This window comes from Acartia tonsa, chromosome 7, assembly GCF_053477335.1.
Source record: "Acartia tonsa isolate MP-2025a chromosome 7, ASM5347733v1, whole genome shotgun sequence".
NCBI classification, from domain to species: Eukaryota; Metazoa; Arthropoda; class Copepoda; order Calanoida; family Acartiidae; genus Acartia; species Acartia tonsa.
In genome coordinates this window covers 17,274,911-17,291,860 of record NC_137266.1, presented here as the reverse complement: position 1 = coordinate 17,291,860, position 16,950 = coordinate 17,274,911, and the positions used below count along the sequence as shown (strand labels likewise).

The window sequence follows — 16,950 nt, the reverse complement described above, 5'->3', positions numbered from 1 at the left end:
AAAATCCGTGGATCCGCTGATACACATAATACTATACATATCTCAGTTTACCAAGTTTTAAAAGTAAAATCTCTTCCCTCTTTAAACCAAGCTTTAAACTTTCCACCTTTCTGGGTTACAATTTATCATGGATATATGGATAGTACAATTGGATAATAAATTATAAAAATGGTAACTGGTAGGTATGTAATAGTTATCTAACCCATTGTATAATAGAAAGTTTTACTAGCCCCAAGCAAACCTAATAAAAACATTATGATTTTTATATTAATATTCGTGGAAAGATGTCTGTAATATACAAATATATACATGATTTTTCAATGAGAACCAGTTCTAATCCAGCTATTATGATTCGGTTTTGAAGCCATAAAGGAAATTAAAATAGCCACCATTATTCTATAAAATCCTAGACTGTGGTATTAGATAAAGCGTATCTTTTGGATCTCAAATAGGTCATGGGTTCGAATCTTGGTTTAACACCACTTCATAAAGCAAGACGTTAAACTGAGTCCTACTACTTTTATGTCAGATGCGCGACAAAATAGTTAGAGAAGGGGGAAAGCCTTGATCCAAAACAGGCACACCCAATTACTATGCACAGTTGGGACATCCAGACAAGGATCTTGCGATAAAAGAGTTGGTTGTCTGTAGAACGTTTGGCCGCGTAATCACGAACTTGATTAGCAAGATCTGGTTGATAAAAATAAGACCTTATGGTCAGAGAGAGATGGGACAATGGGCTGTTTAAAAACACCTTAACTTAGCAACTTTGGAGACTTTCATAAATTTTATTCATTAAGTTGAGTGTTCAAACGTTTCAACCACTACTTTAAATCTTCAGATGGGGTAATTTTGTGTATTGTCACTGGGGATGTATATAAATCTATCGGCTATTGTCTTATCCTTTTAGATTCCTTCCTTATGGTGCATTCCATCCTCTAGAGGTTATCCATGTTATCCCTGTCATGTTTAAACTTTTGTGTAAAACTACGTAATTTCAGTTGAAAACTTCACATGGACTTACAATCTTTATTTTAACAAGTACAACATTATTCTTAGAAATAATATAAATTTCACTTTAGTGTTTACAGTAACAGTTCATTATTTTTTTTTTAGAAAAATCTTATTATATCTTGGTTCTTAATCACGAAACCTTTGGATTTTTTGTTAAAAAGAAAAAAAATTTCCGTCGATTTATACAATTTTATAAGTAAAAGATATGGAATCTCATTTGACTTGGAATACTAAAGTAAACAATTGAGGTTGAAGAAATTAAATGATTGTATGTCCCCACCCCATGGACCATGTGCCAACTTTTAATTGGGTCTTTGAATATCAGCCAATTGCATCGTATATATTAACACCAGTGGCGTGCGAACCGAAGGGGGCATTTGGGGCAATCGCCCCCCCCCCTAGCGACCTAAGTTATTTTATATAAAAAAGAAACAGCGTTGATATTTATCTAAGCCTTTTTCTCAACACTGTATGTCTGTCTAAATGAATAACTATATATGATGTCATATTATTTTCAGAATAAGTTTATCTTTTTTTTTGTTTACATACCCTTACAAAAAGACATGTTTTTTTATGGCAATTTTCATTAAAAACCCTTAAAACTAACTACACTCTATATTCCTAACTTGATAAAATATGCCACTCTTGTTGTCTTTAATTGATTTTAGTTCAAAGGGGGGGTAAATATTTTTAGGTGCGCTTCATGCACCGCCCTTATAAATCCTTGGAAACACCACTTAATGAAAAATTAACAGAGTTTTAAAGTGCTAAGGGGGAAATGTGATTTTTTCAACTGCAATTAAAGATAGAAGGCTAAAACTTAATGTTAACATTTCCATCATTATGGAGTATAATTAACTATTAAAAATTCATGGAAGTCGGACTGCTTTTCAGGACGTTTTCTGCTATTTTTGTATCTTTTAAATTTCGGGTATAGTCCCTTTTGTGACATTGCCTCTTAAGGTGCATTTCGTCGTATTTTCACAGTAGCTTTTCCCCTATTTATAGCTCCTGCGGGGCCAATTGCCTAACCTTGTGGGGAAATCACCTGACCTAACTTAACCTAGAATAACCTATTAAAAGCTATATGAAAATACGACGAACTGCCCCTTAAGAGGCGTTGCCACAAAAGAGACTATACCCAAAAGTTTTCCATATTTCTAAGAGATTTTTATATCTGTAGATGAAAGGACAAGTAATTTTTTTTATTTTTTACATAGTTCTTTATATCTTTAGTTTTTATGGTACGATAAATTTTTTTGTGGATTATAATATTTAAAAAAAAAAAAAATTCTCGCTGTGAACACAGTAATAGTGTCTGACTGATTATGACGTAACAAAAAAAATTAGCCAATGAGAGGCCACTATAAATTTTACCATTGGTCAATAACGGCCTCTCATTGGCTAATTTTTTTTGTTACGTCATAATCAGTCAGACACTATTACTGTGTTCTCTCGCTGTGTTCTCTCGCTGTTTCGAGCATCCAGTATGTAATCTACTTTGACTGTCATCACACAATATGCAGGAAAAAGGATTTGTGACTTTTTCTACCTAAAATATATATTTATTTCAACAGATGCTCTTTAAATCTACTTGTCTGTATTCTTATTAATGATTTTTTGTGCTTTGCTACTTAAAGATGTTGTCATCCTTGTTGTCATACAATAAAGAAATATTTAAAATCAGTTTTACATATTAGGTTAATTTTTGGTAAATTATTTCCAAAATTAGTGTTTTTATCTCCTCCCCCCCAAAAATTTTTTTAATGGGGTTATTCATCCTTCCTGCTGAGATTTTATAACATCCCCTTCCACCCATTAAAAATGTTTTGTGGTGGGGGGGGGGGAGGTAAAATTATATTCTGTACTTTTTTTTCGAAGATGCTTTCTAGCTCCCTTCCCTTCGGTCATTGCAGGGTGAGGAGAAGGAATGGGGGAGAAGAGATGGGGGGGGGGGAAGAGATAGGGGATATAAACGGGAAATGGGGATGGGGGAAGAGATGGGGAAGAAGGGATAAGGACTAGAAGGCCCATAATCAAATAATCCCACCCCTTAAAACGCCTTTATTTAAAATTAGTATATATAATCAAAATGCCCCCCCTTAAAGCAAAGTGCCCCCCCGGGGCACTTTGATTTAGGGTGGGGCAAAATTTTACAAAATCTTTAAAATGCCCCCCCCCCCTAGACAAAGTGCTTCGCACGCCACTGATTAACACAGCTAAGTTGCTACAAAAGAGAAGTCAGCAATTTGCTAGTAGACGAAAAGGGTCCCTAAGACATGGGCCAGGTAGTTGTCTGGGTTATACATCTATATACATTTATTACATCTATTACATTTATTCTTTAAATTAAAAATCATTATGAGTTATAAAATATTGCGTTCATTTATTCCTAAGAACTAGAATTAAATTGAAACTGTTAAAAAGTATATTCAAAGTACCAAGATCTTGTATATGTAAGGCTTTTAATTAACTTATGACTAAAATTCTCTTAGAAGTTCAACAATAACATATAAACATTCTTTAGTAAAAAAAGTTCTTCAATTAAGGTCAATAACAAAAAAGTAAGGTTGATTAAAAGAACAACAGTACAAACAGCTTGATAGCATAATAGAACCAATATCAAGCTTCCCTGGATAGGAAAATGTTCTAGTTGTTACTAAAATGTTCTGACTCTTTTAAGTGCTATCCCACAAAGTAAATATCAAGCACCTAAACACCCTTTACTTTACAAAAAAAACAGATATCTTTTTCACTATGCTTAACCAATGTGGGGGACTAGTAATACTTTCTAATTTTTCAGGGTCTTTGGACATAAGGCATTGGTACATTACACTGTTCTCTAATTCGTTGGCTTAAAAACTTTAGATACTTTTAATAAATCTTGATTGGTTTGTAAAATCTAGCAGTTTATAAACTTTTCTACCGATAATTAGATATCATAAATGGGATGTTCATCAAATTATTGTTCATTTTCTTATCACTTAGGATCCCTGAATTTTAAGCTTTTCAATTTATGAAAAATAAAATTAAAAGATTAGTCAGATTTTGTTAACCAAAAAGTAAAATTGTTTATTTTCGAGATAATTTATCAAATTTCTGAATATTATTCATTTTAATACATTAGTTGTATTAACTGCACTGCTTTAGGACATAATTATCCCTGGTAGATTTTAAAATATTCAACCACTTCAGTAAATTGTTTTATCAAATTATAAAAATGTATTAAAGTAGTTATAAATAAGAGGGAAACTTTGCTATTTTTATCTATGTACAAAATTTTGTACAATATTACAGCTTAAAATTTGCCCCTTCATATCTTAAAAATAAATATTAGCTAGCAGCAATTCAATCCTATTATACAAAGGATTAAGGTTTTCTTGTCTACCGTTTAAGTTCGCTATAAGTGATAAACCTATTGCCTCCTCTATTTAAGGAAAGCTTTAAATAGGTCGTGGAATGGTTTTAGGCTATTTTTCTGCTATTTGGCACTGGTTTTTTAAACACTAAGGAGAGGGAGTTATAAATACTTTACAAGCACTTAATGAGGTCGGGTATGTCCTATTTTAAAGAAAATTAAATGATATTGAACATAATAGTCCCTGTTTCAGCTCTGCTCATAAATATTTCCATTCTTGTTCCATGATAGAATTTAAAGCCAATGTAAGAATATTCAATAAGAGAGAGGATGGGGGGGGGGGATTGTACCATGAATTTGAATAAGAATATTTGGTGGGATCCAGTAAATCAGAAAAGACCACGCATATTATCCCCCCCCCCCCCTCCTCCTCTAGGTTGACAACATTCATAAGTATCAACGCACAAAAAAATCATGGATGAAAACATATGTTTTAGATTTGAACTTCTGCATAATGACATACCAATTGTATTATATATTGGATTCTATTGCTCATTGGCAAAAGAAGAGTATCTTCATACCAATTATATTAAAGAGCAACCATAGCTGTACGAACTAAAAGACGGGTGGACTGACATACTGTGGAACGGATGTACTTACAATTTTACAATTTGAATTATAAAGTATTGGTGGTACCCTCCAAAAATAGTTATAAACCTTCCCTAGACCTATAAGAAACTAAATAAAGGAGAACAATATCGGTTTTGCAGTTAACGAGATTATTCGGTACAGACAAATAGACACACAGAGAGACATCCTGTTACTTTTAAATGGGATGTATTCTGTTTAAATAAGTGTGCGGGGGGGGGGGGTGCTGTACCTAAATGCTTTTGTGGGATATCACCAAATATTTTGAATTTAGGATGAATAACCTAGAATTTATTTACAGGAATACGATTATCTTTAAATACCAGGAAGTTCAACATTTTAGATATTTAGAAATACAGCCTTTATCTATTACTAGCGGTCACGCCTCTAGAGGCCTCTAGGGTCACTTGTGGTGGAAGGGAATTCGAATCAAAATTTAAATTTTATGTTTAAAAACGGGTAAATAATTTAGAGGGGGTTTTCATTCTAGGAATGGTTCTTCTTAGAGAAGGTGGTGGTACCCTCCTTCAATATAGTTACAAACCTACCTAAAACCTACAGAAACTACACTGTAAAGGAGAACCATATCGGTTTAGTGGTAAGTGAGATCCTTCGGTGCACACAGATAGACACGTTTATTGTTGCAAAATAAATTAGGATTTTCAAAAAGTTCTCTTTAATACCATGTTTTAAATCTTTAATAGAAAATTTTATTTACTCTCCTGCTATCTTAGATATATTACTGATTTGTTAGTTATGATTCTGACCAATGAGCGTCTTATTCATAACATAGTTGGTACATTAGAAGCATAATATTTCTTTAGGTGAAATAAGTTTTTCTCTTTTGCTATTTTTTTAGGATTTATTTAGGATTGCTTATCAATGCTTATCTACTTTGTAAAAAAAACTGCTATTATTCTTTTTTGTTATTAAATGTTTAAAATTTCATGGAAAGTTTTCCAAGAACAAATATTGTTATCTACCATCAAATCGAGCGCAGGTTTTCTCTTCTTCTGTTTGCCCTGCTGTGTACTTTATATCTATGAGCTTTGCTACTCTTAGATGTTGTCATCCTTGTTCTTAATCTACACTTAATTAAATTCTAACTTCTGTTGCAGATTTTGAATAAGAATCTAATTCTTTATATGTATATGTATGTATTTTAAATTTATATGCAATTTAAAGAATTAGTGCAAAGATTCTAGAAATTTTTTATGCAAAAAATTGGGAAATCCCCTTTAAAAGAGTATCAAATTAATCTAAAACTCTTTTTTTACAAATTAGATATTAAGCTTTCAAAGTCACAATTAGAATTGGTAGAAAATATTAATCTTAAATGTAAATATCTTTATAAGTTAACTTTTTTGTTTAGAGTCTACTGATTTTTATCTTCGTTGATTTCTAATACTACTCAACTTGTCGATAATTTAAGCATGTTAAAATATTCCTATGATTTTAAAACATTGCATGAAGAATCTTACAACAAAGAGGAATTACCTTTAAAGCGAAGCAATTCCATATGAACTCTGTTTATACCTTTCAATTTTAAAAACACCGCTTTTTGAATTGTTGAATTTTGTCTGATTATTAGAGCTTCGTTTTTTATGTATGATGTCATCCTTGTTAATGACTATTATGAAATGTATAAATAAAGTAAAATATTGATAAGGTACAAAAGTTGATACGTTTAGATTAAGTTAGCTTAGGCAAGAATTAAGAAGATTAATTTCATCTTATTTAATACTAGAGTTGGCTCGATATAACTATCTCGCTATTGGCTAGGTTTATTCAATATTTTATTTAATAACCTTTACAAACTGAAATTTTAATTCATACACTTTATTTCGACCTCTTTAGATTTTTTTGAAAAAGACGACAATGAATATGTTTTTGAAAACATGTTGTGTTCATCGCAACATGTTGTAACATAAACAGGGGTGGGTTTTTATATAAATAATGCTGCGTTTTATTTTTTTATTTTTCCTTTGTCATGAAATCTATGTTTTTTATATGTACTTTCCTCTCTCTCTCTCTCTCTCTCTCTCTCTTTAGCATGTAAACTAAGACTGTAAAACAATAATCTTTATCCAATGCTGATGTATCTCTTTTGGTTAAAGCGCCAGGTTTCAGATGTCAAGTTTCAAGGTGAGTGGTTTGAGACTGACCACTGAAACAATATTTTTTTCTATCTTATAGACTTAGGCATGTTAACAAAGGCTGTAAAACAACAACCTTTGTCTCATGTTGATTTAGCTCTTTTGGTTAAGGTGTCAGGTTTCAGATGCCAAGTTCCACAGTGGGTGGTTCAAGACTGACCACTGAACCAATATTTTTTTTCAATCTTATATACTTTAGCATGCAATAGCTTTTTGATATTTAAGTGGTATAATGTAAATGTTTAAAAATATTTTTACTTATACCAAATATTGATTATTAATAAAAAAGTAGGTTAAAAAACACTAATTTTTGTCTCATGCTGATTTAGCTCTTTTGGTTAAGGCGTCAGGTTTCAGATGTCAAGTTTCAAGTTAAAAGGTTCAAGACTGACCACTGAAACAATATTTTTTTTAAATCTCATATACTTTGGTATGTAAACTAAGGCTGTAAAACACCATTTATTGTGTCATGCTGATTTAGCTCTTTTGGTTAAGGCATCTGGTTTGGAATGTCAAGTTTCAAGGTGGGTGGTTCAAGACTGACCACTGAAACAATACTTTTTTTCAATCTTTTATACTTTGGCATTTAAAGTAAGACTGTAAAACATTAGTTGTGGTTTCATGCTGATTTGGCTCTTTTGGTTAAGGCGTCAGGTTTCAGATGTCAAGTTTCAAGGTGAGTGGTTCGAGACTGACCACTGAAACAATGTTTTTTCAATTTTATATAATTAGGCATTTTAACTTAGGCTGTAAAACATCAATCTTTGTCTCATATTGATTTAGCACGTCTGGTTTCAGATGTCAAGTTTCAAGGTGGGTGGTTCAAGACTGACCACTGAAACATTATTTTTTTTAATCTTATATACTTTGGCATGTAAAATAAGGCTGTAAAATAATGATTGTTGTCCCATGCTAAATTAGCTCTTTTAGTTAAGGCGTCTGGTTTGGAATGTCAAGTTTCAAGGTAGGTGGTTCAAGACTGACCACTGAAACAATATTTTTTTCAATTTTATATACTTAGGCATGTTAACTAAGGCTGTACAACAACAACCTTTGTCTCATGTTGATTTAGCTCTTTTGGTTAAGGCGTCAGGTTTTAGATGCCAAGTTTAAAGGTGGGTGGTTCAAGACTGACCAATGAAACAATATTTTTTTCATCTTACATACTTTGGCATGAAAACTAATGCTGTAAAACCGTGTTTGATGTCTTATGCTTATTTAGCTCTTTTGGTTAAGGCCTCTGGTTTTAGATGTCAAGTTTCAAGGTGGGTGGTTCAAGACTGACCACTGAAACATTATTTTTTTCAATCTTATATAATTTGGCATGTAAAATAAGACTGCAAAACAATAGTTGTGGTTCATGCTAATTTGGCTCTTTTGGTTAAGGCGTCAGGTTTCAGATGTCAAGTTTCAAGGTGAGTGGTTCGAGACTGACCACTGAAACAATATTTTTTTCAATTTTATATACTTAGGCATTTTAACTAAGGCTGTAAAACAAAAACCTTTGTTTTATATTGATTTAGCTCTTTTGGTTAAGGGGTCAGGTTTCAGATGTCAAGTTTCAAGGAGGGTGGTTCAAGACTGACCAATGAAACAATATTTTTTTTCCATCTTACATACTTTGGCATGAAAACTAAGGCTGTAAAACCATGTCTGATATCTTTGCTTATTTAGCTCTTTTGGTTAAGGCGTCTGGTTTCAGATGTCAAGTTTCAAGGTGGGTGGTTCAAGACTGACCACTGAAACATTATTTTTTTTAATCTTATATACTTTGGCATGAAAAATAAGGCTGTAAAACAATGATCATTGTCCCATGCTAAATTAGCTCTTTTGGTTAAGGCGTCTGGTTTGGAATGTCAAATTTCAAGGTGGGTGGTTCAAGACTGACCACTGAAACAATACTTTTTTTCAATCTTGTATACTTTAGCATTTAAACTAAGACTGCAAAACATTGGTTGTGGTTCATGCTAATTTGGCTCTTTTGGTTAAGGCGTCAGGTTTCAGATGTCAAGTTTCAAGGTGAGTGGTTCGAGACTGACCACTGAAACAATATTTTTTTTCAATTTTATATACTTAGGCATGTTAACTAAGGCTGTAAAACAATAATTATTGTGTCATGCTGAATTAGCTCTTTTGATATAATGTAAATGTTTAAAAATATTTTTTACTTATACCATATATATATTTTATTATCTCAGAGAGTGAAAATGATATTTAGTGTTTGGATATATTGGAACCTCATCTCTACCCCTGAGCTACAATGACAGACATGAAAGTGTGTAAAATTTTAACATATACTATAAGAATTAATTTTTTGTCTACTTTGTCTTTTTTCATCACTGATAATTGGTCTCCTTCATAGCTCATTTATAGAATGTTGGTTACCTTATCCGTATGTTGCGGGTTCGAGGCTCTCCAAGAGGGGCGGGGTTTTTGTAGTTGTTAAAAATTGGAAGAATTTATAAAACAAAAGTTGTCGCAAATATAGGTATTAAATGACTACTTTTTAAACTAAGTGATATCAAATAGTTAAAATATTAACAAGGATGACAACATCAATAAGTAGCAAAGCTCAAACAAAAAAAATGTTTTTGTTATTGCTACACTTCTTATGAGAATATATTCATCATTTTAAGTAGCGAATATACTTTATAATTCAGTTGTCTGTACGTTTGTACGTCCACCAATTCTTTGGGGAAATCTTGTTTTCTTAACTGTTTGTAATCAAAATAAACATTTCAATTTTTGTAAAGATGATTCCCTGTAGTATCAAAGAACATCAAGTATATAGTTTACTTGAACCGCCAGTCTGTCAGTCATACTACAAAGGACTTTTCTTAAAAGGTTTCGTGATTTTCTACTTTCAATATGTTTTGTATGGCCTCAATGCATCTGCGCTATAAAACACTTTGCCATTTTGTGCATACATTATTTTTTATAAGAAAAAACTTTTGAAAATATTAAATGATATACAGAGCAGCTTTATTGCACATTAACATTTTAATATTAAGAGAAGCAACCCGCTCTTTTTTTCCTCGGAGTATATAGAATCTCAGACTCCTTTTATATAACTTCTCATTATCATAAACTTCAATATCTTTGTATAAAATTAGAGGCAGGTTAGATTTGTTTATCAGTCGGACAAGTGCCATTAGGAGAGAACGAGAGAATACTTTTAAAATCTGCGGAGAGGGATAGTTTTTCACAGATGAAGATTCATTTAAACACTTTTTTCTTATGCATACTTACGAGACAGGTTAGAAAAAGTAGTTTATAATTAGGGCTCGGCAGCCGAAACCTGCCATATTATTTGCAGAAAAAAACGACACTTTTTAACTGAAAATATTATCTTGATGTCTAAACTTGTTTCTTACATATCAATATTTACAGTCTAAATGAATCTAAATTTTTGTTGATGCATGGCTGCCGAGCCCTGTTCAAATTTCAAAAAAAAATATGGCCATGCTAGTTGCATGTATGGTTCTCCTAACCCAATAGTGATATAACACTATAAGCCTAAGTTAACAAAAAATATACTAATAGCGAAAAAGGATTAGTATTCTCTTTTGAGGCATATATAAGGAGAATAAGATTCAAGTTAGGTTAGGTTAGCCTCAGTTAGCTTGCTCTCCTGGTTTAAACAATACAAGTTTAAAGTGAATTATCAAAATGTAATTCTAAGGATATCATATTGAGATATGAAATAGAAACATTATAAATAAAGCCTTTAGTGGTAATTTAATGCTTTGATAATAAGATTTAGTTTTTTAGTTGGTTAGAAACGGTTCTCTGCCATGCGAAAAAAATTAATTCTAGTATCGTATTATATCCAATCATAAGATTACAACCAGTTTGTTAGCCCGTGCCTTCGGCATCCTGGGGCAGAAAAAACTCCCCATGAGTTAGTATATTTATTCAACCATAAGCGTTCGGAATATTTAAGTTTAAAAGTTTTTCATCCTGGCAAAACCTCGGCAGGCCACTTTAATCAACCCTGTTTAATTGATTTATAAAAGTAATATTTAAATCTTAGATATTAGCTGGAATTCTTCCAAGAAAAATATATCACCATGAAAGCAAAAGTAAGTGTTTTAAATTTTTATACATTGAAATGTAGATTTTATTGGTACCCAAAGTTTTATAACCACGCTTTTCGTTAGCTCAAAACTTTGGCTACTTTTATATGGTTCTAAACTGGTAGAGCAAAACCTTTACAACAAATAATTTTCATCTAAAAAAGGGGTAATTTCGTCTACCTTTATTGGGTACGCACATCAGTTTTAAACTATTGGCTTCACACAAAGGTTCTAAGATGTATGTATTTGAAGAGGAGGCGAAGAAAAAAATGTAGCTAAATATCATAACAAAACTTTTATTTAAAAATATTTAGTATAGCCCTGTAAATCTCAGGATCTATGTAAAATTCACCTAAAATTAAGTTTAGAGATTTGTGATATCTTAACGGACAGACAACAAATTTTACTACCTTATATAATAGCCTTTTAAGCGAGGCTTTTCTATATTTGGGGTTTGTACCTGTTATTTTTGGAGAGAAAAATCATCAGACAAAAAAATAAAATCTTCGAAAAATTAAAAATTATTGGTTATTTCTCTCCGAACAATGTTTGAGAAGATTTAAAAACATGAATAAGTAATCAAATGTTAAACAATTTTTTTGATCACCTATTAATTGCGCTTCTTATCTAAAAATTTTTTTATTGTTTTTTTTTATTTAATAACAGTTTGCTTTATTCAATTAAAGTATAAATAATGTTTTTTTTTGTAATTAAATCAAATACCACGTTAAAGTCAAACCTACAATTGTAAAACAAACTTACATTTATATTTTCAATTCATGGTTTTATTTATAGATGCCTTAAAGATTGAGGGGGGTGGGGAATATTCAAAATTCAATTTTATTTAAAATTAATAATTTGAATGAATTTCTGTGATCAACAATTCAAATCTATTTAATTTCAGAGGAAATTTTTATGTAAAAATATAAAACTGGTACTACGTCAAACACTAGATACGTCAAACAGTAGATGCGACAAACGCTAGACAGACAAACAGTAGATGCGTCAAACGCTAGACAGACAAACAATAGATGCATCAAACACTAGACTGCGACAAACAGTAGAATTTTCAATTTCGCGACAAACGATAGAATTTTTTAAGTGCGACAAACACTAGAAGCGACATACGCTAGAATTTAAACTTATAAAATATTCATAGATATTTTCGTTCATAAATACTAAATTAAAAAATCTATCAATGCAGGGATCTAAAAGCATAAGATAATCTATGTACATACCGTAGAATTAGTGGTTGAAACGTTTGGACACTCAACATTTTAAACCAACCAATCAAAATTAATTCATGTAACAAAAGTTGTTTAGTCAATGAATAAAAAAACTTTCGTAGAAAACTTTGAGGACTAGTGTAATAAAAAGCCCATTGTCCTTTCTCGCTCTGCTATCATTGTCCTTTTCCTGCAGATTTGCCCCAAGAGGTTGATAATTTTTTTTGTTGGGGGTGGTTTGGAGTGTCTCAACCCCCCAAGAAAATAGCTTAAAACCATAACAGGACCATTACGTATATCCCAGGGCCTGAAGAGTAGAGCCCATTAGTTTCAGCGGTTACCGAGATCCTAAGCTTAAGACGGGCAGACAGTTATCATTCTTTGTATTATAGATATAATAGGATTAATTCTAGCGTTTGTCGTATCTATTGTTTGTCGCCTTTAGAAAAAATCTAGTGTTTGTCATATTCTAGCATTTGTCGCATTCTAGCGTTTGTCGTATCTAGTGTATGTCGTGTCTAGGGTTTGTCTGTCTACTGTTTGTCTGTCTAGCGTTTGTCGCATCTACTGTTTGACGTATCTAGGGTTTGACGTAGTACCATAAAACTCTTATTACGTATTTAATTAATTCACTTTTCCCCTTTTGGAAACATTTATAAAACAGGGATACTTATGTTCATAACTCGCTGCAAATCAAAATTATTTGCAAAGAAAAAATCAATAAGTTTGTTTTGAAGTGCTGTAGATACATTGCTTCGCTACTAAAAGCAGCATTACAAAATTTTCAATTATCTTATTTTTATAATATTATTATAATGTGTTGATTTGTTGTTGTTTTCAACCTGTCATACATTTTAATATAAATTCAATAAATAAATTATCTAAGGTGAAAGAAAATAGCTTATAAAATGATTTCCAACAACGCAGATGCTCTATGATTCATATTCTCTTTTATTTTGTCAAATAATCTTCTCTCATTGTTTGATGGATGTAGAAAAGCTTTGTGATTGGTCAAAAACTTATGTCTTCTATTGGATAATATTTTTAACTAGCTCTGATTGGTTAGTCTGTAACTATTAATGCAATTTTTTCTTTATTAGCTTACAAAGCTTCTCTACTAGACGACATAATCAATATGGTTTTAATCATATTTTTTTGTTTAGTAAGAAAAACTGACATTGTATGGTTTGAAGATAAAATAAGTACAAAAGAAGGTAACTTTTTTATTTACTGGCAGCTGCGCTCCTAGAATATAGGGGCTTTGTATTCTAAGGGGAATAACAAATAGCTTAAAACAACCCAAAGAAAATAAATAGCCTAAAACCATAGCAGGACCCTATTGAAGCTTACCTAAAACATAGAACCCAGACCAAAAAAACGTACTTTTTTATATTATAGGATTTGTATTTTGAATTCTAAACCTATAGAATTAAATTATAAATCTTGATTTATTAAAATAAACAAGCATGTGACAACATTTAGAATTAGCGAATAATAAACGTTATTTAGTAAATATCAAGAAAAGATAAAGAAATGGACAAATTAAGTAAACTTTAAAACAAATATAAGAAATTTTCAAGAGTGAGAAAAAACTTTTACTTGACCCAAATATCAGCCATCTATCTGTAAAAGTAGTAGTGAAAATAACATTTATATAGCAATATTCTAACCTTTCTTTTGACATAACTGGCAAACAAGATTGGATAGAAAAATATTCACAATAATTTTACCGTTCAGCAAGAAAAAAATCACATTTACCCGACAAAAAAACAAAGTTATATAACAGCATAGAAAGCAGTGAGCTATAGAGTTGCTTTACTCCTAATTTTAACTCTTTTTCACTGAAACTAATTTAGATTTTTTACTTATAATAAAATATTTAATATTTAAATAAATTATTCAACTAGCTGCATTACCTAAATCATTTCTAATTCCTATATCATTTATATAATTTTCAAACTATTAAGAACTAAATAAATCTATTGACGTTTTTTAAAATATTTTGTTAATAATCTAATTTTTTTGAAACGCAGCTATTCTATTTCTTAGTTTATGTTTGACTTAATATCCTATGCAAATTAACTGATTTAGATTCATAACCTTACAAAACCATCATAGTTTCGCAGATTTAGAAATTTTACTTATTTCATAATACGGTTTTAAATGATAATCATTTTAAGATATCTACAACGCTTCCCTGAAAAGTACAACCATTTCGGACCAGCATTTTCCGAAATATTTAGCTAAAAACATTTTAACCTTACTTTTTTATATAATAGGATGTATAAAATTGTAATTTACTGTTCTAAAATCTGTTGCTGCGCTACTTAAGAATACAATTGACCTTGCTACTTTTTAACTCTAAAGCTGTGCCTCTACTAATGAACCTAATTGTCAAGGCCTCGGCAACCGCGCGTCAGCCGACTGTAAGCCTCAGGAAAATCAACAAAATAAGAATCCAACTAGAATTCTAAACCTGACCTAAATATGGCAATCACTCACTTCAAAACAAAATTCAACGCATCCAAGCGCCGCATAAGGATACAATTTCTCACAAAAATTGCCTGTTTTTCTTTTTCAAAAAGCAACTGATAGCTTCAAACATCTAAATTTAGTAAGTAAAGTTCGATGAAATTCTTTCTTGTCTGCTAGCATAAAGGTCCTTAAGAAGGGGGTAAGTTAGTTGTCAAGAATGTATACCTAAAAATTTATTGTTTAGATTCAGATATTGATGTGAGTGGATTTATATACACGGAGCCACATAGAATAGATCATCACACTGTCTGGTTTCAACAAGGATTAAGGTAACCAAAGAATAATTAGAATTGTTTAGCTTTTTCCCTCAAAGTGCCTTGTTAAGCTTAGAAACCCTCCCATCTCCCTTATTTTGAAATGAAAATAAGAGGGAAATAGTTTTTAGTGTGTTCTTTTTTTACTTTAAGTCAGGTTATATTGGATACTGGATATAGCCCCGTTATTCGTTATACTTGATATGAGAAAGACTTAACTAAATAACTTTTGTGTCACTTTTGAGGAAGACGATTCCTATATGACGTCATATAAAGGGAAAAGAAAAAGGGAAGGGGGAACGAAAATCTCTTCAAATGAGATGGGAGAAAAGGGAATCGTCTTCCTCAAAAGTAACACAAAAGTTATGTAGTTTAGTCTTTCTTCTGATATGCACGTTAGAGGGAAAGCACTCAGTTAAAATGCTATTCAAATTTTAAATATCAAACATAATTACGACCAAACCATACGTGATGCAGTAATAACAGACTGAAAGCAGTTTTATGAAAACAAGGATGATAAAAGCAAAGCTCAACATATCCACTATTCATCACTTTAATTTAAAGATAATGATTATGGACATTCTTGCTACTTGAGTTACAGTTTTAGAATAGCTTCACTTAAAACAAATGACATCATCCCCAATTGTCCAAGGAATACATTTTCAAGATATTACACAATGCCAAAGAAGGTGTATTAACTTTTTTACTTTTTATTTAAGATAGCTAGCCGGTTCTTTTAGTAAGTAGTAGATGTAAAATTTTTCATAAAATTCAGATATGCAATCGGTTTTTTTGTAGACCTCTTATTTTTTAGGTAATTTAAGTTTTTAAATAAGAAATTAAGTCGATTTTAAGGTATTAAAACGCAACAAAAAAAGGGGAAAAATGGCCATTATGAACAAAAATAGTAAGATCTTTAATTTGATACCTTACTTTTTGAATTTTGTCAGGTAATTATTGAAAAAATTGATTTTTTTAAACCCACGAGAATAAAAACTTTGAACTTAATTTTATCATTTCACAGGTAAAAAAAATATGGGTTCATATATACCTTTAGAATCAGAAAAATATTACGAATCCATGATTTGTATAATTTCAGAGATGAGAATGCTGCCGAAGTATTGGAATATAGCAGAGCATTATATTCATTAGAATACATGGAAGAAGTACTTCAGAAATATCTACAAATGATGCCTGTCTAATAATTTTTTTAAAACGTCGTCACATTTTCATTAAGAAAAACTTATTAAAATTATTCATTTTCATAATCACAAAAAGAACGAAAATCGATAAATTCTATTTTATTGAAGTTTGTTCAGAAATTAAGTTGTTTTAAGAAATTATTTATCATTTCAATTATTAAGTTATTTTCTAATTTCTTATAAAACAAATGATTTTCTGAACATATACTCAGCTTTGAATTCCTTAGAATAAGTAATAATCACCCTCAGTATTTTTAATATATATAAGGCTGTACAATGTTTTATGTATTTAATGTATATAAATTGTTTCAACATATTCATAATTTGATGTATTTTGAGGTGCTCTCTCAAAGTGGATAACAAGTTCTTAACCCCCCCCCCCCCCCTGCGTATTTTGAAATCAAACCATAAGCTGACTTAAGTTGACAAAAGAAAAATTAATCCCCCTATTCTTAATGTATGATATTTATCAATATGAGTT

General features: G+C 31.1%; 1 protein-coding gene across 1 annotated transcript; it reads left to right on the top strand.

Moving 5' to 3' along the window:
- Window positions 1–10,327: 10,327 nt before the first annotated feature.
- On the top strand, window positions 10,328–16,483 carry LOC145324164 (uncharacterized). The gene is made up of 5 exons (XM_080166791.1): window positions 10,328–10,432; window positions 11,210–11,258; window positions 13,642–13,692; window positions 15,198–15,282; window positions 16,367–16,483. Exons 1-5 carry the CDS (start codon window positions 10,385–10,387, stop codon window positions 16,467–16,469), a joined length of 336 nt encoding a protein of 111 aa, XP_080022917.1. The 5' UTR covers window positions 10,328–10,384; the 3' UTR covers window positions 16,470–16,483.
- Window positions 16,484–16,950: the final 467 nt, after the last annotated feature.

Coding starts and splice junctions, on each gene's coding strand:
- LOC145324164 (XM_080166791.1), top strand. CDS start 10,385: ATGAAGATTCATTTAAACACTTTTTTCTTATGCATACTTACGAGACAG. Junction 13,693..15,197: donor TAAAATAAGTACAAAAGAAG/GTAACTTTTTTA, acceptor TTTATTGTTTAG/ATTCAGATATTGATGTGAGT. Junction 15,283..16,366: donor TGGTTTCAACAAGGATTAAG/GTAACCAAAGAA, acceptor GTATAATTTCAG/AGATGAGAATGCTGCCGAAG.